At 41.1% G+C, this 24,443-nt stretch overlaps 3 protein-coding genes across 6 annotated transcripts; 2 read left to right on the top strand and 1 right to left on the bottom strand.

The window, feature by feature from the left end:
- The first annotated feature begins 115 nt into the window (after positions 1-115).
- atp5pb (ATP synthase peripheral stalk-membrane subunit b) lies at positions 116-4,555 on the top strand. The gene is made up of 7 exons (XM_061074388.1): positions 116-243; positions 1,169-1,205; positions 1,309-1,454; positions 2,500-2,663; positions 2,901-3,026; positions 3,420-3,599; positions 4,302-4,555. The coding sequence occupies exons 1-7, from the start codon at positions 216-218 to the stop codon at positions 4,377-4,379; spliced, it is 759 nt and encodes a 252-aa protein (XP_060930371.1). The 5' UTR covers positions 116-215; the 3' UTR covers positions 4,380-4,555.
- A 1,336-nt stretch (positions 4,556-5,891) lies between these two features.
- Positions 5,892-12,920, top strand: eps8l3b (EPS8-like 3b). The gene is given in 17 exon segments (XM_061074620.1): positions 5,892-5,929; positions 6,580-6,695; positions 6,818-6,882; positions 6,971-7,133; positions 7,749-7,894; positions 8,078-8,163; positions 8,257-8,369; positions 9,033-9,151; positions 9,326-9,440; positions 9,572-9,642; positions 9,742-9,816; positions 9,915-10,060; positions 11,187-11,535; positions 12,263-12,367; positions 12,459-12,559; positions 12,664-12,796; positions 12,879-12,920. Coding segments are annotated over 17 exon segments (1,983 nt in total).
- Positions 12,921-14,252: 1,332 nt separating this feature from the next.
- ampd2b (adenosine monophosphate deaminase 2b) lies at positions 14,253-20,992 on the bottom strand. Of its 4 annotated transcripts, none has more exons than XM_061075024.1 (18): positions 20,921-20,992; positions 20,705-20,835; positions 20,534-20,602; positions 20,318-20,420; positions 19,949-20,129; positions 19,758-19,766; positions 18,833-18,974; positions 18,643-18,732; positions 18,415-18,544; positions 18,119-18,313; positions 17,861-17,992; positions 17,582-17,745; positions 16,886-17,012; positions 16,630-16,793; positions 15,930-16,050; positions 15,513-15,686; positions 14,635-14,745; positions 14,253-14,542 (listed from the first exon to the last, which is right to left on the bottom strand). In XM_061075024.1, the coding sequence occupies exons 1-18, from the start codon at positions 20,948-20,950 to the stop codon at positions 14,333-14,335; spliced, it is 2,283 nt and encodes a 760-aa protein (XP_060931007.1). In that variant the 5' UTR covers positions 20,951-20,992; the 3' UTR covers positions 14,253-14,332. The 4 variants fall into 4 exon arrangements, with proteins under 4 accessions (XP_060931007.1, XP_060931005.1, XP_060931006.1 ...); XM_061075022.1 differs by lacking the exon at positions 19,758-19,766 and adding an exon at positions 19,531-19,554 and having other exon boundaries at positions 18,833-18,971; XM_061075023.1 differs by lacking the exon at positions 19,758-19,766 and adding an exon at positions 19,040-19,045.
- Positions 20,993-24,443: the final 3,451 nt, after the last annotated feature.

The following is a 24,443-nucleotide window of genomic DNA, read 5'->3' as shown; positions in this document are numbered from 1 at the left end:
TCATGACCATAATTCCAAACTCAGCCGTGCGAGCAGCGCCCCCTCCTGGTCGCGTTCCTTCACAGCTGTAACATAAGGAGCTCACCTCTACTATCGCGACACTTGACGGGACTTGTCTTGCTCCGCCATCGCTGTGGCTCTTTGCAGAAGGGCACTGAGAGGCTGAAACGTCGCTGGCCACTGGAGGAAGAACTTTGCACTTTCGTCCTTCAAACATGCTGTCCCGACTCGTTCTCGTTTCAGGTACGTACTCATCGAACCTCTGCGATATGGAGAGAAGTCATTCAGCGTGGCTGTCACCAAACAGTCGAGCAGGAGAAGTGAAGGTTTGAAGTGGACGTGAAGGGTAAAGTGAAGGCCGCACGTTGAATGAGGGACATGCTAATGCTAAGCTGTAGCTAACAAATCAAACTGTAGCTGTTCTTTTTAAACTTAAAACAACACTTTCACCTTCTCTGTGTCTCCAGCACACAGCCCGAGAGCTCAGGCAAAGTTAAACACTCCCACAGTGAACCAGAGAGTAAGAAGAAGCTAAGTGAGCTAACGCTAGCTCTTCAAATGTCACCTCATTGACAGCCAGGGCTGCTCCTCGGGTTGTCTGCACTTTATTTCTACAATGACAATAATCCACAATGGCTTCACAATGCAACTTCAACGTGTGTTTCTATGTAATATTTATGAATTGTTTTGCAATGGCCTCATCATTTAACTATTTCCACTAGTAATATTGATCTACTCCCAGTTTGTTAGGTTCACGTTCAAACAAATGCAATGTACCACATGAGTCCTTATAGTTATCCTGATGTTCAGCTTTGGTTGAAGCTGTTTTGAGGACACGTCCATTAATCGTGAAAAACGACGTGTTAATTTTCTGTTGACAATCAAGTGATTCACATAAAACAGTTAAAACATTACAACAAAGTTTTGAACAAAAATAAGGTTAAGATAGAAAGAGAGGTTTTAAGATCTAAAAGCAGAGTAAACGTAATGTCCAGTGCAACATATGAATCTGACCTTGATTGTAGGTGGGGGTTTCTTACAGATGTATTTAATAATGTGATTTCTGTTTGTCAATCAGGAAAATAATCTCAGTAGATTTACTTTAAATGAAAACTGTTGTTGCCACAATATACTAATTTATTCTATTCTGTCATTCTGTCGTTTGCAGCCAGGTCCCTGAAAAGCAGTGGAGCCCTTGGAGCTGGGTATGTCCTTGTCATGATGATGCATTTGATCAGTAATATGTATAATATGTGCAAATGCAGTGAGGCGTGTTTGTGTGAAAGCTAACACTGTTGTCCACCACAGCCTGATCCAAGCGTCTCGCTCCTTGCACACAACGTCCCAGAGTCTGGCTCCATTGCCCGCTCTGCCAGAGAAGGGAGGCAAGGTCCGCCATGGCATCATCCCAGAGGAGCTCTTCCAGCTCCTGTACCCCAAAACTGGAGTCACAGGTTTGTGAATCATCATGCTACAGCATTAGGTTTACATAACTGACTTTTAGTTCCAAAACAAAGGAAGAAATGCTCATATTCTTGGAAATGTAAATACATTTGCTGCTGAGATGTTTGCATGAAATAATGCAAATGATCAGAACAGGTAACAACATTGGTGGTTTGGAAATGTTTGTGATTTTTAAAAATGGATAGAAAACAGACATCTTCTGCAAGAAAACCCGAGTGACCTTTTGTCGACGAAAAACGGAAAAAAGTCTGTATATATAAGTTGATAATTATTCTTTAATATGTTGAATAATTATAAAAACGTGCTCCAGGATCAGCACAGACGAACATTAAAGGTCTGGTCGTCCTGTGTCAGGGTCTCTGTCGGAGTCTGCTTCCTCCTCATTCCCCCTAGGACCAGCGCTCACACTGATCACAAGTTATTAAGACACGTACAGGACTGACTAATTCCCTGACTACTTTGTGTTTGTTTGTTCCGCTCCAGAGTTTGAGATGCGTGTTTAAACCTGACATGAGACGTCAGGACATCAGTGACTGGAACAATCCGGAGTCATGAGCTGACATCCTCGATAAATAACTAAATACATATGATTATTAGTTTGTGTTTGAAGAGCGACAGAGAAGACCAGACACACACACACACACTCCTGCAGACAGAAGTTCTTCCTGCAGTTTATGACACTCTGCTTTTTAACTTCATTGTTGCAGAAGAAGCGACGCATATAACAGGTTTTGTTGAGAGCAATGCTTATGACACTACATCGTGTACACATTGTATATGCAGTTGTCCTCTGTATAATTTAATGTTGAAGTTTAACATTTGACATAAATGGGATATCACTCTCATATAACATGGCCATGTACTACATGTGGTTCACACTGTGTCTCTTCTTTTACCATTAGCAGACAGAGCTGTGTTTGTTTTCATACTTTTTATCTCTTGATGTGTTTAAATTACCATCAAAAAGAAGCTGAAGCAGTAACATCATCTCAGTGACTGTGAAAAGAAAATCTAAATTTTGACCTCTGCCACCAGGACCCTACATGCTGGGAACTGGCCTCCTCTTCTACATTCTTTCCAAGGAAATCTATGTCATCAACCATGAGACCTTCGCTGGCGCCTCCATAGTTGCTGTCATCATCTACGCTGTCAAGAAATTTGGTCCAAGTGTTGCAGCTTTTGCTGACAAACTTAATGAGGTAGGCCAGCAGGCATTTGTGGTTTTAGCTTTTTAATTTATTTATTTATAGGATACTAGAACACAAGATTTCACAAAGTGTGTGGATTCTTAACCCTATTGCCTTTGAATTGGGAGATTATTGTTTCACAAATGTATCTATAATCAAGATACAGTTTTCCAAAAATCATCGATCCACTCTTTAATGCTCAACCTTTGCGAGCACCACTGTAATCCTCACTGTTTCGTTTTTTTTAAGGACAAAGTTGCAAAGGCTCAGGAGGTGAAGACTCTGGCTATGGCCAGCCTGGCTCAGGCCATCGAGGATGAGAAGAAGGAGCAGTGGAGAGCAGAGGGAAGGTCAATGCTCTTCGATGCTAAGAGGGTGAGCGGCAATGACGATTGCATTTTCAATTTCCAATTTTATCTGAACCATTCATTATACACTGCTTTGTATTTACATGAGACATATCAACACCAGGTAATTGCCCTAAAACCTTATACTCTGTGTTGAAGGGGCAACATTATGTAATCTTTGATTTAGACCTCTGTCAGCCAGTTGAAGTTACAACACTGCCACCAAGTGGCCAAAGAAAGATGTTAAAGGGATAGGTCACTCAAAAATGAATGAAAGATTCGACCATAGATTTGAATCTGCTCTTTATGTCACTTACATTACAATAAAATATTAACAGCATGTAAAAAGGTTATTGTAGCAACCTATGTTAGACTCTGGATATTTCTGTAAAGACTCAATCGACTCCTCTTTTCCATCCAGAACAATGTTGCCATGCTTCTTGAGACCAACTACAGAGAGAGGGTACACATGGTGACCCATGAGGTGAAGAGGCGGTTGGACTACCAGATCGCCCTGCAGGGACTCCACCGCCGTATGGAGCAGGAGCACTTGGTCAACTGGGTGGAGAAGAGCGTTATCGGCAGCATCACTCCCCAGCAGGTCAGTCTAGTAGGAGGCGATCATCTCGAAAACATGTTCTTTTTAATAATCACAGTTCCCTTTTTTAGAAATGTTAGGTCAAGCATATAGAAACTCAAATCATTGATCTACTTATTTGCAAATAAAAACGCAGTATTATTAAAGACACTGGCAGATCATACTGATCTAAATTGTACATTAGTGTCTCAAATCCAACATTGTGCACAGCTTGGAATGGCACCAGATCCTTAGCCTGTGGTCAATAATACCAGATAATAACGCAGAACCTTGTGAGATACAGATGAGTATTGTTGTACCAATGTGATTAAAACACTCTTAGAATAGTCTTTTCAATATTATTGTATTGAAGTGTTTGTAAGTGATACTTGTAAGTGAAAACATAGAATATTAATTGATTGCTTTATGACATGGTTTCTTGTTTTTCTCACTAAATGGGTGGGATAGATTCACATACAAATTGGAAATGTCTCTGATGTTGCCCATAATGCTTTGCAATCAGAGAATAAGTAAATCTATGTACTGTTCCAAAACCATATCTTTGAAGTATACACAATTCACCCAGTTAAACAATCAACAAAATGTTTCTCTTTAAATCACTTCAGATTTTCAAACTGACCTTTAAACCCCTGTCCTTCTTACCGTCTACATATCTTTCCAGGTGACGATACAGTGCCTCACCTCTGTGTTTCTGTTGTTTTTCAGGAGAAAGCCAGCATCGCCAAATGCATCACAGACCTGAATGCTCTGGCCAAGGCCGTTCAGGCCAAAGCTACAGTCTAAACTATCCAGTCTTCAGCGAAGGCTTCTCGAATCCCCAACTCCTTGTCCCAAGACGAGACGTTCACTTTTCTTTACAGAATAAACTTATTTCTCATAAGATTGTCTCTGTCAATAGTGTGGGTGTGTACAGTATTTACACGTCGGCTGATGGTAAAATAAATGGTTCTCTTATCCAACTTCTACTGGTCAGTTTGTATTTTTCCGCTTATATTTGATTATCTTTGAACAATTTTGCTAAACCTTGCTTAAGTTATTTCCCAGTGACGTAAGGTTTGTTGAATATGTAGCTTTAACATTTTATAACCATGGTAGATTACACTCAAGGAAGGGTTCTGGACCTTTGGTCACTGAAGAAGACATTATGAAGCTTTTCTAAACCTTTGGACTCATAATGAGCCACAGATCTGCTGCCTCCCTCCGAAACCTCAGCTACTTGCCCTCGAATGACACATCAGACCAGCCCTCTGGATCCGTCACTCAATGATTGTTGCACTTTGAACCGTGTGCCTTTAAGCAGGAAGTTGATGTTTTCTCAGTTGGCTGTTTGAGGAATATCTGCTGCGAAACGTGTCGTTGAAAATCAGTTCGAAAAGTACGGAACAATGACAGTGGAGCAGAGCTGACACGGACAGGTATTTACTGGATCATGAAATAATCTAAATACTAGAGGTAATGACTTAAAGAGGTAGTATCTGCCACTCATTCCTATTATACCCGTTTAGAAGTGTGTTTGCTTTTATTTGAAGTGAGTCACAGTTTTTTAATATTGAAGGTGTGGGGCAGTTTTTAGCTACAACACTGAAGTGAAATCAACACCAGGGTGTGGACTTTTCGTTGAATTGTTTCCTAACCTCCTGAAGTATCACGTAATAACTAAACGCTGTTTATGTGGATCTTCGTCCAACCAGGAGGAAAAGTGGAAATCTTGTATGCAGTTGTATGAAATTCACTGACATTTCACTGTTAGTGCTTTATTGTTGCTTCTGTTTACAATAAATTAAGTTTTAAAGCTAACTTTACTTTTGATGAATAACAGCCTGTGTTGTCACATGTAACGATCATAAGATAAGAAATACTAAACTGTAGAGTAACAGTTACACGAAAAAAACTAAGCTGGCAGTCAGTTTAATATCATATTGCTGAAGTTTGCTAACATTAGTCACCTTAAAAACAGGCTATGCCAGATCAAGTAAGACTGTAGCAGTAAAATCCCAGTGTTGTTAAAGAAAGAATTCATTTGATTGCTTAAAAATCTTCAAGTTTTATGTTGTAAAATGAAAAATGTGTTTCATCTTTAATTCCTTTAATTGAGCTGTTAGAGTCTGAACTTCTAAACATGAACTAAGTGAAGTTACCAACCTTCTGTTCTGGTTTAATATGAAACAGAACCGCTCATATTTTTCCACTTTATCAGGTTGAGAAACGTTCTGTGCAGGTGGGTGTGGCCTCCAGGAGATTCTGAGCAGTCTGAAGGTTAAACTATTCTCTAAAAGAGACAGAAGCTGGTTGAAAATGTATGGAAACATCGCCCCCTTCTCCTACTCCCCGAGGTCAGTACAACTTAATATAAACTCTCAGTGTCACTGGTGTTATTAATCCACCATGAACACAACTCATAGATCTTTATAACACTCGGAATGCCTTGTTACACCCTGTTGAGATAAACACACCTGCTCTAGTAACTGTGCAGCTCCTTTGAGACTGTGGATGATTGATTTCTTCAGATTGCTGATTGTTTTCATTGATATGCAAGGTGAACCTGCTGCTCTTTCTCTCTCATCCTCGATAGATAGATAGATAGATTAAAAAGCCTCTTTTGCTTTCACATGGACTGTTTACCTGCTCACACATGATTGGAAACAGATCTCAGAAGGGATCAGACAAACCATCAGACAATAACAGACTAACAACATATCTGTGCTTATATGTAGTTTATCTCCAAGATGACTTGAAATGTCAATGTCAGATATAGATAAAACAAATTAACAGTTTTTTCTCAGCATATCATTTTATCTACTCGATGATGCTGCTTGAAGTTAAGGACTATTACGTCTATTGTGAACCCGCTCATAAATACCAAAGTAAGGTTCAGTTGAGCTAGATAACAAGAAGATATGCTGCGTATGCTGAACATGCTTCCTTATACAAGATCCATGTGCTCCATCTCTGCAGTTTGATAAGTTTCCTGTTATGTTCTCAGGGCGGTTTTACAAGAGGATCCCCCCCTAGAGAGGAGCTTTTTCCAGCCAGATGACCGAAGGGGTTCTCCACTGCAGGGCAACAGCCTGACCAGACCCAGTGGAAAATCCATATATAGTATGTTCAGAGGAAAAAATAAAACACCATGCATCCATGTGTCTTTGTTATAATAACAGGTCTGATAACTGAATGAGGAAAAGTTGCTATTTTTTAAAACTTGAACCTGTTCTTTGTACCAGTGCAGAGAAAAGAGTACTCTGAGATGCTGACCAAGCAAAGGGACAACTTTCATGTCAGAGTGGAGGTAAAGGAGGAATCAACATGGTGACACACAAGTGACAACACAACCTGTAGCTCTCCCACATTCATGACCCTGAACCCTGACTCCACAGCATCTGTTGACCTGTGAGCTGGACGGCAAGGATGTCAATAAAGTGGACGACTGCCTGGCCAAGCTGAAGTGGCTGGATACCAAAGGTCGTCTGTGGGGACAGGAGATGATCATGGATGTTCATGGAAGACATCTGACGCTCAGCGACATCGAGACCAAGGTTGGTGGTGGAGATTCTTAGAAGTCTTTCAAGACCTGATCTCAAATGCCACATTCTTAGAGTAAGAGAGAACAGGTAGCCTACGTGGCCAAAAGTATATGGACACAATATTTCTCGGTGAACATAGACATCCTGCTATAAGGACCGCCTCTCTTCCGTAGAGCCGGACTGTGTTCCCTTCCAGTCAAGAAAGCATTTGTGAAGTTACACTCCTTGTTAATGCATCCTCTGTCAGCACATTTCAAAAACTGCTCCAAACTTCTCTTGTCTTTTTGTAAATCAATTCAGCCACGTCTTTTTTTAATCATAATCTTAACATTATTTTTATCACCTTTTTCAGATTTATGTATTTAGATTTATCTATTTTCTGTTGTTATTTCATCCTTTCTTGTTAAGTTTTAACTATAGTTACCCTCTACCTTTTGCATTTCAAGTACATTGAGCTGCATTTAATGCTGTGAAAAGTGCACATAAATAAAACAAACAAGTCTTTTTTGAAAATGTAACAAGTAGAAGGTACAGATATGTGTTAACGTGTAGGGAGTAGCAATTTCTCATATTACATTTGGTTCAACATTTGGTATTAATCTTCATATAATCAATCTGATTTTACAGACAGAGCTGGAGGTGCTGCCTTTGAGTAGCATCACACAAACCAGGGCTATACTGGACAGCTGTGCCTACAACTCTCTGCTGATGATTGCCGTGCAGGACCAAAGCAGACGCATCCCGCAGGTCTTCATGTTCCAGTGTGACGAGATCACAGTGAGTCAACCAGGGCCTCCTGACCCTCCAGAGAAGGGCGGGGGTGTTAACCCTGTTGCACAATCTCTTAAACCATAAACAGTCAGTCCATGGAACCATAATCAGTATTTCACAACGTGGATGCAGTTGTTTATATGTTGACGTCATGTAGGTGGGGGATCTAAATTGGTTCTGTTTGATTAGGCGGATCTTCTCAAGGCAGATCTGGATAAAGCCGTTCAGAAGAGAGGTGATGACGTGGAACCACGCAGGGAGCAATCTGACATCAGGTACACTGGTACACGTCACATGAATAAAACACAGACTCCAAATGTAGAAATGAAAACAGCCACATTCATTCAATTTGCTGTTGATGTTTTCAGAAGTAATCTCGAAAATATCATCCGGCAACAAAGTTTTCAGCAGCGACGAAGCCCAGACACCGCCCTGCCACCTCCGGAACCACCGCTGACACGGTGGCGTAACAGAGAACAAGGTACAGTGTAGAAAATCACTGAAGAGATAGAACATCCTCCCATAATCCCCATATTTTTAGTTTTGAGATAAGAATTAAGAGGCTCTGGAACAGGAAATAAAACAGGCTGAGTCAGTAGTTTCCCTTAATGAAACCTAATATGTACTTTCATCATTTTGTTTCATCCCCTGATTTGAACTAATTCTAATTTATTATTGTGATTTGTGGTTTTGTTGTTAATTTTTATTCTTTACTTGATTCTTTTATGACAGTGTTTTTATTTGTTTTAATGTAATTTGTTTTAATGTATTTTTACTTGTGTTTGTGTGTGTCTTATATTTGTGAAGCACTTTGAAACTTTGTATTGTTATTGTCATAGTGTAAAGGGATGTAGGGAGAGGAGCTTTTGCCGATTCACTGCATGGAAGTGGATCAAGCAAGCGATCAGCGGATGGAGGCTGGTATAGATATCTGCTGCTGTCAGCGGATGACCTGAATGAACTGACGATGTGCTCAATTCAATTCTAAAATTTGTGATTTCTTATTTTTAATTTCTTCAAAAATATTATACATTGATGGATTGTTTTCTGTACACGATCACATCAGTGAACGGCTAACACTGTCAACACTGTCCTTAGGTGCGGCCATACCAATATTTACTCTTTTTTCTTTATTTCCACTTAGAGAGTACGCCTCCCCCATGGAACTACACTCAAGAAGAAATGCTGCCTCATCCTGATCTTTATGATTTACAGAGAAGCTCAGAGGTTCCATCTGAGGAAACAGAAGCAGAGAGGAACACGGTCAGTGCTGCGAAGAACTGCTCCTTAGGAAATGGATTTAATCTGGAACAAAGCAATTTAATCTGACTGTTATTAAATAGTCATCTGAAGGAAAACATGCTCGTATGTGGTTGTCTTTAAAATTCCTAAGTCTGCTGAACATGATATATTTCTTGCATTCATTCCTTTCAACAGGAGATTTTTAACCATGTTCTTGATGATTTGGAGATTTTCCAGGACAAATTGTCCCTTGCAACAAATTCAGCTTCAATGCGAAAGGACAAGAAAAACAAAAAATCTAAGAGAACTGGTAATATTCTTCTACAATCTCCCTGAAAGTCATTAGTGGAGAGAAACCTCCCTCATGCACAAACAACATACTGAATGTAAATACAGGGTTGTTGTATTTATCATGAATGTGTATATCTCCTGCAGGATCAGCTGCCAATCTGCCGCCCATAGAGGAGTATATCTCCTGTCTCCAGAAAATCAGATATGGATTCAATCTGCTGGTAAACTCTTCCTAAGATTTTAACGTCTCCACAGATAACATATTTCCCATAGTGCTTTGCCCTGCCGTGTTAAGTGAAACACTCTCCTCTATATGACAGGGTCAGCTGGATGGGTCACTGACCAACCCCAATGCTGCTGACTATGTCCACATCTTCTTCAACAGTTTGGGCATGGTGAGCTCTCTCATCCTGAAGTGTGTTGATACTTTTATTCACCACAACAGGTCAACCTCTCAGTTGTGACAGTAAACACCTGCTCGGTTTCTCCACAGATCATTCCTCGGTACCGTGCAGACCTGGTCCCCGGTGTGGATTGGCCCCCGATGACGGAGGCGGCCCTGCAGCTGATGAGGCATGAAGTCGACCCGAAGGAGGGACGCCTGTGGTCTTCTCTGGGAGATTCCTGGAACGTCTCCAGGTAGGGCGGCCTTCGCACTTGCATGAGTCGTTAAATCATACACCTGGTTACTCTCCCATACACAGCCCTCTGGTGAAAGTACACATAAACCTGACCTGGCACGCCCTGACTCTGAGCTGAGAGTGTGTTTGCTGATATGTAAATGTTGGTCAGAGTTAATGCTGCCTCCATGGCCTCAAAGTTGAGCGATTGGCAAAAAAAGGATGATGAATATGTTAATTAAATTGTTCAATAATTATTGTGTAATATCAAGTCCTTAGCCATTAAAAACATCTGGCAGTTGTTAATGCTCCTGCAGCAGGCTCCTTTATCTTTTAATATCTATGGGCTTCACCCAGCGTGTGTTTTACCATAACTGGTGGAGACGAGCTGCTGACAATCTGTTAACATTTCTTATACTGCAAACTTAATGACTTCATTATTTTATTGATTAACCAAGTTACAACATTTAAAACGACATAATAGAAAGGATAAATAACAACTGAAGGAATTGATCACAACCTGACCACCCTAGAGTTATGTATAAATCATTAACTTAATATTGACTGAAAGTTAGACTGATACTTCTCTAATTTCACTCTGTCAAATATGAAACCACTAGACCTGCCTGTGGTCATCAGACTTAACAATTCCTCCCTCCATGTGTCAGAAACTCTGAGTCAATAAACTGGTGACTTATTTCACCATGTCAGAAAATTACACCTTCATTTATAATAGACACCGCCCACAATGCAATGCTGATTGTGGCACACATGATTTTCTGTAGTTGTGGTGAACGTTTCCATGGTAACAGAGAGCTCCACTACTCAAAGACATTTCTATCACACCTGAGGATTGGAGGACATAGTCTGGCTCTTAACTGACCTGTAAAACCGCAAAATTGTCACTTTTACTTTTTTGCGCAGAATTAAGATAGAAACCCTAGAACCAGTGTTTTACCCAAATGTCTAACTACTCTTGTAATTTCACATTCTACGTTAGAAAGACTGACGTCCCACTCCTGAAACGCTAGTGTCAACACACAAATACAACATGAAGTCATTTTCATTGTTGTATTTAAATAAGATCTTATCATTGTCACTTTCGAATTCCGCTGACAGTTTCCTGACCTCCTCTCTCCTCGTAGGTCCAGAGGGCCTCATGATAATACTCCACCTTACTTCCCAGAGTTCTATGACGGCTGGCAACCGTTTGGCCCCTCACGCATAACCCCCCCGTTCCATTACCAGGACAGTCAAGTGAGCAGGAGCAACAGCCAGCGTATCCCGCCTGACCGACCAATTTCTCCAAAGTAAATATGGCTGTATGATTGTTTGCGGACATTTCCTCAATTTGTACTCAGTGAGGTTAATTGTGGTCATCTGCCTCGCTGCTGTTTCAGCTTCGGCGAGTCACCTCAGACCATGCGGGCCGTTTACAACTTTACGGCCAGAAACAACCGAGAGCTGAGTATCATGAAGGGTGACATGGTTCAGGTGAGATGAAAATAATGGTAACGGTAACTTTCTTTTATCATCGAGATCGTTGGAAATAGAAACCAGTTTGTCTAAAAAAAAACAGTTTGTTTCAACAGGAAAATATAATCCAATTGTCCTGAATTTGATTTAGCATTAAAGTGGTTCAAACACGTTCAGTGTCAATAACTCCCAAAGTCAGCAGCACTGGAGCTGGATTTTGATAGTCCACTGACAATGTCTGTCACAGGATGGTTCAAAACAAGAGAACCGTAACTGAAATGTCACGCACCTCTTTAAAGGAATACAACAATAAAGACGGGAGAGGTGAAGCGGGAGAGATCCCCTTGTAAGGAGGGGTCCCCCCAGAAGTGGATGTAGGGATACAGGACTTCACAGGACTGACATTCCACATTAACACTGGATGTCTAAAAGTAGGGGTGTGATAACAAAGAATTTGTGTAGTTATAACAATGAAATGAAATCAATAAAAAATTCACATTTCTGTGACGCAATACTGCTGTATTATTGGCATTGTTACACACATCAAGTCTTGATAGTATCCTAACATGTGTAAATCTCAGATACTGTACTAATGATGTACACTATTCTAAATAGAGTTTGGTTTCTATTCAAACTTCACCAATCTGTTATTTTATTTATCACTGTCACAATCATAGCCGCTGTCACTGTTGATGTTATTGTTCTTGTACCTCAGGTGTTTTTTTTTGTTTTGTTTTTTAAACAGGTGATTCAGAAATCCAAGCAATGGTGGCTTGTTTGTAACGCCCGTAATGAGCAAGGAAACGTTCCTATGAATGTTTTGGAGCCAATGGGGAACGCCAGGGAAGGTGTACTGGTGAGCTTAGTTACAGGTGAAACTGTTGGGAAACCTACGAAACATATTTGAGAAATAAAATGTTCTTTACTTCTCCCACACACAGACACACACACAGCAGGATACTCGTGGCCCAGTGATGATGGACATGACCTCGCCGCCTGCAGAGGTGAGAGCCTGGCTTCAGTCCAAAGGCTTCTCCAAGATGTGAGTGACCTGACCGTCAGTTTAAAGATGTCTGAAATATAAATGGGGCTTATTGTATTGTATCGTATATAATGAGAGATTTTTTATCACTCTGACATGAACAGCACTGTGACCAGCCTCGGGGTGCTCAACGGTAACCTGCTGCTGGGGATGACCAAGGACGACATAAGGACTGTTTGTCCAGAGGAGGGAGCCAGGGTCTTCTTCCAGCTTCAGGCCATTAAGTCGGCCATAGCGGTAGGTACTGGGTCACATGACACGACCACTCGCACACATCCAACCACGGCACATCAGTCATGTTCCTTTCTGTTCTCGACAGCTCGCCAGTGAACCGTCAGGACCATACAACGGCCGCTACTAACGTCCCACCACACTGCTCCTTCTTTTGTTTTTCTCCTGATTTCATCTGCAGATAAAAGTCTGGAATCATCAACATTTGTAATTTTATGTCATAAATTATGTCTGGATGGCTATTTTTATTATGAATGACACCGCGTTAAGTCCTGATTTCTGTCATTCAGACAAACGTACTTTTAGTGAATTCAATTTTCATGTATGTGTTGTAACATGTATGACAGGCTACAATTAATAGTTAATTATTTAGTTATTTCTTTTGCTCACTATGTACTTTTACTCATCGACAATTTTCCAGAGGATGAAATATACTGTAAATTCGCATTAAAGTTCCATCAAACACGATTCTTCTCTTCAGAAGCAAATGTTTTTAAGTTAACAATTCTTAAGCTGTAATTTATTTTTGACAGATCATGATGGATATTAAAAATCTTAAGATTGTGTGACATTGTTTAAATTATCAACAAGACAGTCTTTCTAATTTCAATCACTCACTCACTCACAAACGGAAAGGAGGCAAAAATTCCAGTGAGAACAACATTTATTCTTCACGGACACAAATGTCAATAAATGATATTTCACAAACAACATATATAATTCTCTGGTGGTGACAACATGTAGTTTTCATGCAGGAGTGTTGCACAAGCATAAAGGACAAGTATTCGTAAGTGCATGAGGCTCAAGATAAAACCTTAAAGATGATATGGATAGATGACAGATGAGTCTAGAATAGTTGACGGTGTCTTTGCAGTATGGCAGCAAAAACATATTAACAACAGATGCTTCCCAGGCTGCATTTTCTCTGTAATGGTGACACAAAGAGAACTAATGAAGAAACTAAAAGAAGTATCGCTCTGCTTTCCCAATCTATTTAATTATTTTTAACTGTTGAATCATATGAGGTCACTAAATGCTGATAAAGGCCTCACAAACATAACCTCAGCGTTTTCAGTGTCAGCCACAGCCCTGTTCATAGGGCCAAGGTAAGAGGCTTTTACTTTGAAAACATTTTCCCAGTCTAATGTTTCTTTGTATCAGTCCGTGTTAAATCCAGTGTATGAATTGTTTTAATCGGCTGAATGATGTGAGGGCTTACTAATGGAAATTCAGCCGTTGTCCACAAACTCTGACGAATTGTGACCACAAACCGCGAAAATATAATAATCCCAAAATAAACACTTCATGAGACATTGTAAACTAACCACAACAAATAAACAAAAGAGTGACTAAAGGAAGTGGACACCTTGGGAACACAGATTGTAAATCCTCTCTCTTTATTGCTATGGTAGCAACTCTCACAGTCTTATTAGAAATCTTTTCACAGGTGTGATATGTTTTTATGGAAATCTGTGCAAAGTCCTGATGTGGAAACAGGGAATGTAGCGAGAAATGTGTTTGTGTTGTGTCGCACGTTTGTTTCTATGCACGCATGGCGCCCATGCACAGGCTGCCCTCCTCCTCGATGGTCTCCAGCTCGTCTGTGCGGATGGCCTGAGTGATTAAATTCAACTCCTCACACAGGGTCTCGTAGCGGTACTGCACGCGGATGTCGGGAACGTTGGTGCGTGTGATGTCGTTACTCCCCTGTCCCTCCATGATGTAGTGGGGGCCAAGCCAGTAGCTCTTCACCTGATTCAGAGGAAGAGTCAGAGTTACATTAGACTTTCTGAGAGGGGGGGGCATAGCTGTAGACAACGATGAGCTGTCAGGACAGTTGTTACCTTATGAGAAAATCCGCTCATCAGAACGCTGTTTCTGGCCAGTTCACACATGTCACAAGAGCTCAGCTTCCACACCTGAGTAGCAATACTGTACTCCTCCATCAAGGGCTCCTACACAGACACGTACACAAATCATAAATACCACTATCAGACCTACACTGCCTGGTTTTAATAAGACAATTTTAGTTTTACCTCAGGCAACTGAGTTTTTATACTATTGCAAAAAACCTGTAACAATTTAGAATATAGTTAGGAAAGGTGGAGGTTTAAAGATAATTGTATCTGTTGGCATTTTCTCCTGTAAATTACTTAACTGAAGTAATAGGCAATGTTTTTATGAGAAAGATGTTATGAGGCATTTATGAGAAGAAAGAAAAAACAGCTTCGAAGGTGAACCCTCATTCAGAAGAGACATTTTTAAAAGTAGCCTTGTTGCCACCATGGATCCATGAGTTCTGTGCTGTGATGAAACAGCCGGCTTTGGTAAAACATCCAGTCTTAACTAAAATATTGGAACTCTGCTTTAAATTTCACAATCAAGAAATCAAAAAAACTCTGAGAGATACTGAACTAAAGTCACAGGTATCATCATGAATGATAGGTATGAATATAGTTTTTTTTGGACTTGCCTTTGTTTGTTTACTGACAGAAAAAGTAAACATAAGGCTGCTATGCCTTACATAAGGTAAGCCTTATGTAAGCAGCTTTTGTGTGGAAAAGATCTGTGTCAACAGCTATTACAGTGATATGCTGAACTGACAGGCTCAGCACAGAAAGAATCAGGAGACTTAACGCTTTGAAACAACTTATTTTCACATTTGAAAGGATTAACACATTAACATGGAAGAATCCAAGTCTGACTGGCTGCGTACTCTGACCTTGGTGAAGTGAAACTGCAGAGGGTCGTCTGTGGACAGGGAGACCATGAGGCCTCTGGACAGGTACTCGGGCAGAGGGTTGCGATGGTAGCTGAGGAACAGGCTGTTATTGCTGAGAGGGGACATGGCGATGCCTATCTGAGCCAAGTAGTACAAGTACTGCAGCACAGGAGCCTGGAGGAGGTACACAGGGCGTAATGTTGTATGTCGTATGTATGTGTGTTAACATATAATACACCACAAGGACATGTATACGCATTTACGGAAGCATCATTATGACTGAAATGTAGCTCAGTTAAACAAACAGAAACCAGGTGATCTAGATGAGTCTTTCACTTTTCATCATTTGTTGACAAACTGTCGGAAGAATTAACTCTTCTGTGAGAGTGTGAGATGAAGCAGATGCTGTGGTCCCACCTTCCTGAGCAGCAGCCCGTGGGAGATGTTCTCTGACAGCATGAACCCAGACACCAGGTGATGGACGGGCCCGGCCTCGCCACAGTGAGGACGTAGGACAAACGTGTGGAACCCCCGTTCCCTGGAAAGAAGAGACACACAGTTACCAGGAGGGTGGCTTGTGTGGGCTCTCATTTAAACAATCAGGCAAAGTATAGTCTTCTTAAATGAATATCAACTGCTGTTCCTTTATATTTACTTCTGGAGCAGGTCCTCTCTACGGAGGCTGCCATGTTTTTATTACAGTAGCCCAGACTGGACAAAAGAAACACCTCTTGAGTTTTTATTCCAACTGAAGGCTGCCACAGGTTCTCTTTCATGTTTGGGGGTATTCAGATGCAATGGGAAACTTCACCACTAGATGTCACTAGATTTTACACACTTAACCTTTAACTTATTCTGAGTATTTTTCAAAATGTCACTGTGAAATAACTACTAGCTAAAAATTAATTTAGGGGAATTTATGGCAGCAAACACTGCAGGTTTGAATATTTTTATAGTGTTTTTGAAAACATAAAAAGTTACCCAATTCATCTTATGACAAACCTTTCTGAGAAAAAAGCTCGTACTCATATAAATACCATTCACTTTTTGACTGTATTTCCAGTATTTGGACGAAAATATACAATTCACAAATTGTAAAAAGCAGATTATGACAAACCTGCGCAGGTGGTTCAGCACTGTCATGTTTGTATACATATAGTAGAGGTAGTAGGAATAGGGCGGGTTGTCCTCCTCTGTCCAGTCGACTGGCAGCGGACTGTCCAGGTTGAAGATATGTTGCTCTGGTTTGGACTCATCGTCCACGCTGTCGAAACCCACCACCTGTGTGAGGGACCATAAACACATCCATGAAACTTTCTGAAGATTGACAAGTATAAATCTGAAAGGTTGAATATACAGGAAAGACTTTGTACATGTTGAAGGAAGAGGTGCAGCTCTGGGTGGCTGCCAGGGTCGACTGTGACCTCAAACAGAGGCATGAAGATGTTCTCCAGCATCTCTTGGAAGTTACACAGTTGTCTCTTTGTGTGGTAGACGTCACTTCAAAGACAAAATAAATCAAGATATCAGTTGTGGAATCATTTTTGGATGTTGTGCCACAGATCTTAACATCATGGTTTGTGATTGATGCTGACTGTAAAACTCAACAAGCGTCACTCAGAGATAAAAGATATTTTAATTAAAGGTGTAAGATTTAGTTGAAAGGGACCTATTAGCAGAAATTGAATATAAAATAATGCTTGTGATGTTTTCACTTGTGTGTTTCACCTAAATTGTACCAATTGTTGTTTTCTTTACCCAAAATGGGCCGTTTAAATTAAAATACTCAGATTTACATCAGGAGCGGGTCCTCTCTACGGAGGCCGCCATGTTTTTTACAGTCGCCATAACTGGACAAACTAAACACCTTTTGAATTTTCCTGACGACTTAAGGCGACCACAGATTCCCTGTTAGAGGCATTAACAAATTTTACCTTCTTCATATTCTACTGTACAGTTAAATATATTGCATTATATTTATGCTTATACCTTCTTTTTTATGAACTCATAAGTGCCATGGTTAATTATGGGTGTTTAGTTAATTTTGAGTTATTATTGGTTTTACTCACAACAGTCGTGGCACCTGTACAAGCCAGCGCACGTTGGTGGAGTAGACCTGATGATTGACGGACCACTTGGCCAGTTTGTCCCACTCATCTCTGCAGCGGCCGTAGATCGACAGCCTGAGCTCCACGTTCTGGTACTTGCTCTCCTCCAGGTCAGCCATCACCTCCTGGGAAGCAGTGACACAGATGGTCAACAGAGGGCATCTGTGGCCCTTACAGTCGTTCTGCATGCATCAGGAGCACTGTCATGTTATAGTGATTGTTCATGTGTTGACTCAGCACCTTAATCATGTGACCAAAGTATTTGCCCTCGATGTAGTTGTCTGTTTTGATGAAGATCTCCCTCAGGATGGACTCGCCGATGGGATTGTACTTGGCATTGAACTTGTCAAATCGATGGAAAGTGTTACGGTCCTGCAAAAAATTGTTGACACATGACATGGAAGTTGAAACATCTCTCAATTTAACCTGGTGGACCATTTTTTCAGACCAGGCGCTGCTTCTGAAAGGATCAGAGCTTGATCCATGGGCATCTCTTACTGCATGCATGTCCAGGGTGTCCACACTCAGGTCAAACGCTGTCAGGTTCATGTTCTCAAACACCTCCATGAGCGTCTGACCCTTCCCTCGTTCCACGTGAACAATATCCTTCGGATACTTCTTCATGGCCCTCTTGATAAAGCGAAGCAGGTGCTTCTGGTTCATGCAGGACGAGGCGTGTATATGTGTGTCAACCTGTGCAGACAAACCGTTATATTAAAAAACATATATAGTCTGAACCTGGATTATTGAAAATAGTTCTGAATTGGTGAAGTAGCAAGAGCTCTCAAGTTCACCTTACGGATATTGTAAAAGTCTCGATGTGGAACTTTCTTCTGCTCGGCAAGCTCTTTCATCTCGTTCAGCAGGATGTGCATCTGGAACTTGGAGCTAAGATACTGCAGGCGGCGGTAGCAGAAGGATTTTCTGTGGTGACGGGAAACAAAAAGTAGTTTGTGTTTGTGTACTGAAGGGTCAAGTCATTTAAAGTTAGCTTTATATGTTATTCTCTGATATACTCTCACATTGGGCCGTTGATGATGAGGGCCATCATCACGTTCATATCAGCGATGTACTCCTGCAGGTCTGGATATGGCAGGTCCATCTCCGTGCTCCTGTTCAAAAACACAATGTGTGACCTGGTGCTAAAAACACACAAACATCCTACCAAGGTACAGCATGCGTGTGCCAAGTGATTCATCGTGAACATCTCACTTTTCCATAATGCTCCTTGTTGTGTACACATGCATGACACCATCCACCATCTTGCAGCCGTATCCCATGTCCGGGGGCATGCTGGAAGGGTCCTGGTTCTCATATGGGTGGTTTTCAGACACAGGTGGATCTACTGTGGCTTCTGTGAGGGGACAGAATGTCGCACTGTGTCACGGCGTTGAACGAGGTGGTAACACACATGCAAACGAAGATCTGATTGAATCAGCCTGCACGTTGTGACAGCCAGGGTGTGTAACAGATGGACTGTGGAGTCTGTGGGCGTGCCCGGTTATGTCTTAATGTGACAGTACTGTACATGACACTGGACATGACATATAAATACCATATTAACTGTTGTTTTTGTGTAAACAGGGGTATAATAGTATATTTTTATTATAAGTTAATTTGATGAGAATTATTTGGACCAATCTTTTTTAATGTTTCTTTTTACTCACACCCAAACTATTCATACATCCCAGAGGACCTTTTAAACTGTCTCCCTAGAACCCAGAGTCTTTGGATAGAGGAGGTAACATACTTCATAGAATCAAAGCTTTTTTGAAAATCACAAGCAAATTGGCAATATAATTTCTTTGGCTTTATAATTTAAAAAAAATTGTCCCTCAAAAGGTTCCAGAGCAACAAGGCAATGTCCTTGGATTACTTTTTCCCAACAAACATCCCAAGATCTAAAAGACTGTCTGTAAAGATGGAAGATGTGTCTCCACTTCCTCCCACTGCACAGTTACAATCGGGGGATAGAGGACCGACTCTCTTTGTCTATGAGTTTTAATCCATGTCCCATCTGCTAACATGGAAGAGGCAGAATTTATGACATATACTGCAGCCAGCCACCAGGTGGTGATCAAGATGCTTTGGCTTCTCTTTTGGGGATCATCTTTATACAGAGTCTATTGCCCAAAACCTAAAGATACTCAATGTCCAATATAGAAAAGAAAGAAAAGCAGCAAATCTTAAAATGTATTATTAATTGTGTCATAGTTGAGGTAACATTTCAGGACAAATTAAAAGCTCCTGTTTGTTGGTTCCACATGCACAGGACACTACAGATATATAGTGTGAAAACAGTGCAGACATTGGTCAGTGTGAATGTACCTGGTGTGAATGTGAGCTCCTCCTCGTAAATGTTCAGGTCCAGAGATCTCTCACTGAGCTCCTGCAGGCAACGAGCCGTGGTCCTGCAGAAGCTCTGCAGGGACAGACCCATGTACTTCTGTCTGATGAACAGAGCCTTCACCACACATTTGGCAGCGTCCAACAGATCTGTGAAGGGAACCTTGACAGAAAAACAATGGAGTGAAAAGGGATGAAGATAGAGGCAGAGAAGAAAACAATAGAAGGCGTCTATTTTTAGAGAGAGGAGGTGTCGAGAGAGAAACACCACAGAAAAGTTCTGTGTGAAATACTGCAGCTCCTCTTGCTTTTTCCTGATTCCTCCTGTGTTGCTGCACTGACTGGACTTACCCCACATTTCTCCTCCCCAGAGATCGAGACTCTCTGGTACTCCTTCTCTGGGACCAGCTCTCGCTCCTTCAGCTCATGCACTTGGCTCTGCTCCTTCATATATCTAACGATAGATCATCAAAAAAAATTACAAACTTTTTTTACAGGCTTTACTTGCAAGATAAAATATACATTGAATGGATGGAGTGTTGGACGTAGCCAAAGAGATGAACTCACTCGAGATCAGAGGCACTGTCAGTCTTCATGAACTCCTGCTTGGCCCTCAGGAGGATGTCAGGCTCAAACCTGAGGACAAAGCTCATTTTAAGATCAACACAGAGTCTGACTGCATCCACAGCCCCGTGTTTTTATATAACACCAGCTGCCTCCTGCTGTTCTCCAACTTACTTTACATCCTGGCTGATCTGACGCTCAAGACGATGACGTCTCTCCTCCAGCTGCTCGATGGGGCTATCCTCTGGAAATTCATAGGGGGCGCTGCGCATCTCACTCTCTGCCAGGCTGCGGGAGAAGAGCTCCTTCACACGGATACACAGTAAACAACATTAGGAAAGCTTCACATACATTTAAAGTAAATGTGAATTTAAAAGGTTGATAACTGACTTCGGCAATCTCCTTGTACTTCCCGTCCATGGATGTACGCAGGTCAATGGACTGTTTCAAGGCCACGGGGATCCCAGGCAAGGAATGCTGGGAAGTGAGGAGGTGGCGCACACCACGGAGATCAACTGGAGATAAAGAGAGGGAGAAAGAGGAAAAGAATCATTGAATGGGAGAAATTATGCATCCAAATGAGCGTGAAACTTAAAAATGAAGAAAAGTATGAGGGCCACATTATTTTCTAATAACACAAGTCAGAAAAGTAGTCATGAACTCGTAAAGACACACACAACTTTTCAGGTCGTAAAGATGATAAATCATTAACTGCGTTTTTTCTATCGACCCCGTTTAAATAACTTATATATATTAGTTAAATTGAATATCTTCTGATTATAAAGACAGACAACATGACTGCTCCCCAAAATGAAGCTAAAGTGTCTCGTTGCCACCCAGGCTGACTGCAGTATTGGTCTCAAATCCCACCTCCTCCATGTTAGTAGATGGGACATGGGCCAAAATTAAAACCATAAGTCAAATAACGTTTCGGCAAAGATAGTTTCGGACATTTTAGGTAGTTCTTGTCACACTTATACATGCCCGCATGCAAATTTTTGTCCTAAAGTTTTAATTGATGATTTTATTCTATGCTTAAAACTGCAGCAGCTCAATTAGCCTGCTGAGTGTGTTTTAACTTTTTTTTTTTTATTCCCTTAACATATAATTAGTTCCCAGTGAACAGAACAGTCTGGTTGTTGCTCTGTCAGTCGGCCTACACACAACAGTGGAGGTCAGCGGCTGCACAATGGACCATTCAGGTGGAGAGCCCATGAGCACATACAACAACAAATGCCCTCCATTGTTGGGTGACTCAAGTTTTCTACAAACTCCGTTATCACAGAAAGACGACGATGAGGGAAAACCAAATGGGGGAAGGTCCTTACAAAACACGGATTTGGGACAGAACACAGCTGTGAGTGGATAATGGGACACAAGGTAAACAATAGCGGAGGGGTAAAACAGAAAAGTTATGGATTTGTCAGAGGGGAGAGAACTTGCTGTCATAGCAATGTTATTCATCTTTCACTTCGAAACTATGCACCTGTCCTGAAATATTCATGATCCTGCTGAATATTTCATCCTGTGTGTGCTAGAGTGTCAGTGGGTCTGTTGTCTGTCTGTATTTATATGCACACACACAAGGTCAAAGAGGGTGCACTGTGTGATACCTGCAGTCTGACAATGGAACTGTAAGATCTTCGTATTACAAGTCGGATTTATTTGACACAGCATTACAGAGCCTGTCTGCCCTGTGATGACTGGAGAGGTATAATAACTTCGCCAATCAGGAGGCGACGTAAAGCTTCATTAAAAGGTATAACAACAAAGAGTAGTGGCTATAAACAGAAAGGAGGAGATGGAGTAATTATTGCCATGGCCACAACTCTCCCTTGTTTATCACCTTCTGCTCAACACTCACCAATCAACACATCCCACTCCACACACAGTACAAGTTGTGCCGGTGCACCACAAGGCAGTGGCATCAAAACATTCACAAGAACCTGAGACTAAAATCATTTAGTGAAAACTGAGGGAGACAAACTTCTTCTGTGGAACTGGATAGGAACATTCATCTAAAAGTGTAAATCAACTATATAAGATAAGAGATGTAACATCTGGAAACTCTTTTGTAACTTCCTGATGGACAATCATTTTGAAGTATATGGTTGGATTGATGAGCTAAAATAATGACTATGATGATGATGACGACGATGATGGTTGTCCTATAATGATTAATACAATATTATCAATATATTTGTATCTTTATACGTGCATGATCATACGCCTGATCAGCCAGTGGTGGGTCTGTCGTAGAAGAGGGTGTCTTGTGAATAAATAGCTGAAACACCCGATGACACTAAGGGACACAACTGATGATACGCCCCCAAAGTACGCTAGTGTTTGTCAACTTACTATCATGAAACTAATGCATGCAACCTTCAATCATACAAGAGATATTCACCATCTTGTCCTCTGTTCTTAAATGATTATCCTATGTTAACCTATGTGATTTTGAGTTATGTGGTCATCTTTGTTTAAAAATATAAGAAATTGTTTAAAAATATAAAAAAGCTGTCAGAGATATACCGATCAGCCAAAATGTGGGAACTGATTTTACAGTTGCAGATAGAAAATTAGATTTTTCAATATTTTGTGAAAATTGGCTGAATGAGATAAACCAGATTAACCAGGTTTACAGCCTCTTAAAATAATTAGTAGAAAAAGGTCAATTGTTTGAATAACTGAAAATTAATCTGCCGCTATTCAATTTCTTTTAGTCGTTTTTCAACACAAGCTGTGATGCTAAACTCTCCTTCACATAATCACTCCCCCGGTGATTGGAGGAGGAGGGATTGTCTGTGTAATGGCCGGCCATGATGTTTTCCCTGCTGTCGGGTTGAGGCAAATCAAGTGGTCATGATAACAGTGGACATGGAGGGCAAGAGCAGCACCCAGCAGCAAAGACAATCCTGCATGGGCCAGAGTAAACCAGCCCACCAGACCTGGAGCTAATCCCCTAATGGCTGCTATATTTGGATTGGTAGCATCTATGCTTATGTAACAACTCATCCTGCTGCATTTGCACAACAAACCACTCAAATACCATAGTCGGCCATGTTTTTCTTGAATATGCTACATAATCCAGTGGCCTAAAGCTTTTATTGACCTGACAGGAGTGGAAGGAAGCAACACTAGAGCTTGATTTCTCCACACTGACCAGATGTCTAACACAGAAATATGTTGAATCAAAGACAATGCAACACACGGTCTGGCGCAGCCCCGTCGCTCCATGTTGTCGCTGAGTCTCAAAACCAGGTCAAAAAGTATCAGCCTGCCAGGGGACATCCACTGCATGCATATTTCAGCAGCTGTAAAGAGTATGGAGTGTCCTAGCTGTAGTTGACCTCAAATCATATAGTCAAGTTTAAAAGGTCCTCCGGGATGAAATGAGAAGTGGAAAGTAATCCGAAGCCTAAGGGCCAGAGGGGAGAGAAAGAGCCCAGGGGTCAGGACACATCCTGTGGAACTTCATCTTTATTGCTGTTTGTTAATAAAGGAAACTTGTTCTCAGTGACATCCAAGTTCCTGCCTGTACAAAATACAATTTCACAATATAGAAAAATTATCAATATATACAAAGATTTCCTTTCTTTCCTTTCTCTGTTTCTACCACCACAGAGGACATGCATTATCAACCACTGTCCACCTGCCGCCACTGATAATGCAGATTTGATACTCAGCCCACAGTAAAGTGCACTGACTTACATCTTCTGTGGCAAAAAGCAAATGTACACAGAGCAGACCTGCATCAGTGCTGCTCAGAAGCAGGATTACAGGAAAACACACATGTAAACAAAGCAGTCAAGGTTTTGCTCTCTTCCCATTTCAGTCCTGATACCAAAGTGATTGTTGTTTTGATACGTTACTTTGCAAAGCACTTAAATTAAAGGAAAGAAGACCCAGATGT

This window comes from Limanda limanda, chromosome 7 (assembly GCF_963576545.1).
Source record: "Limanda limanda chromosome 7, fLimLim1.1, whole genome shotgun sequence".
NCBI classification, from domain to species: Eukaryota; Metazoa; Chordata; class Actinopteri; order Pleuronectiformes; family Pleuronectidae; genus Limanda; species Limanda limanda.
Note: the sequence above shows the minus strand (reverse complement) of the source record. Positions and strands in the feature narration are given on the sequence as shown.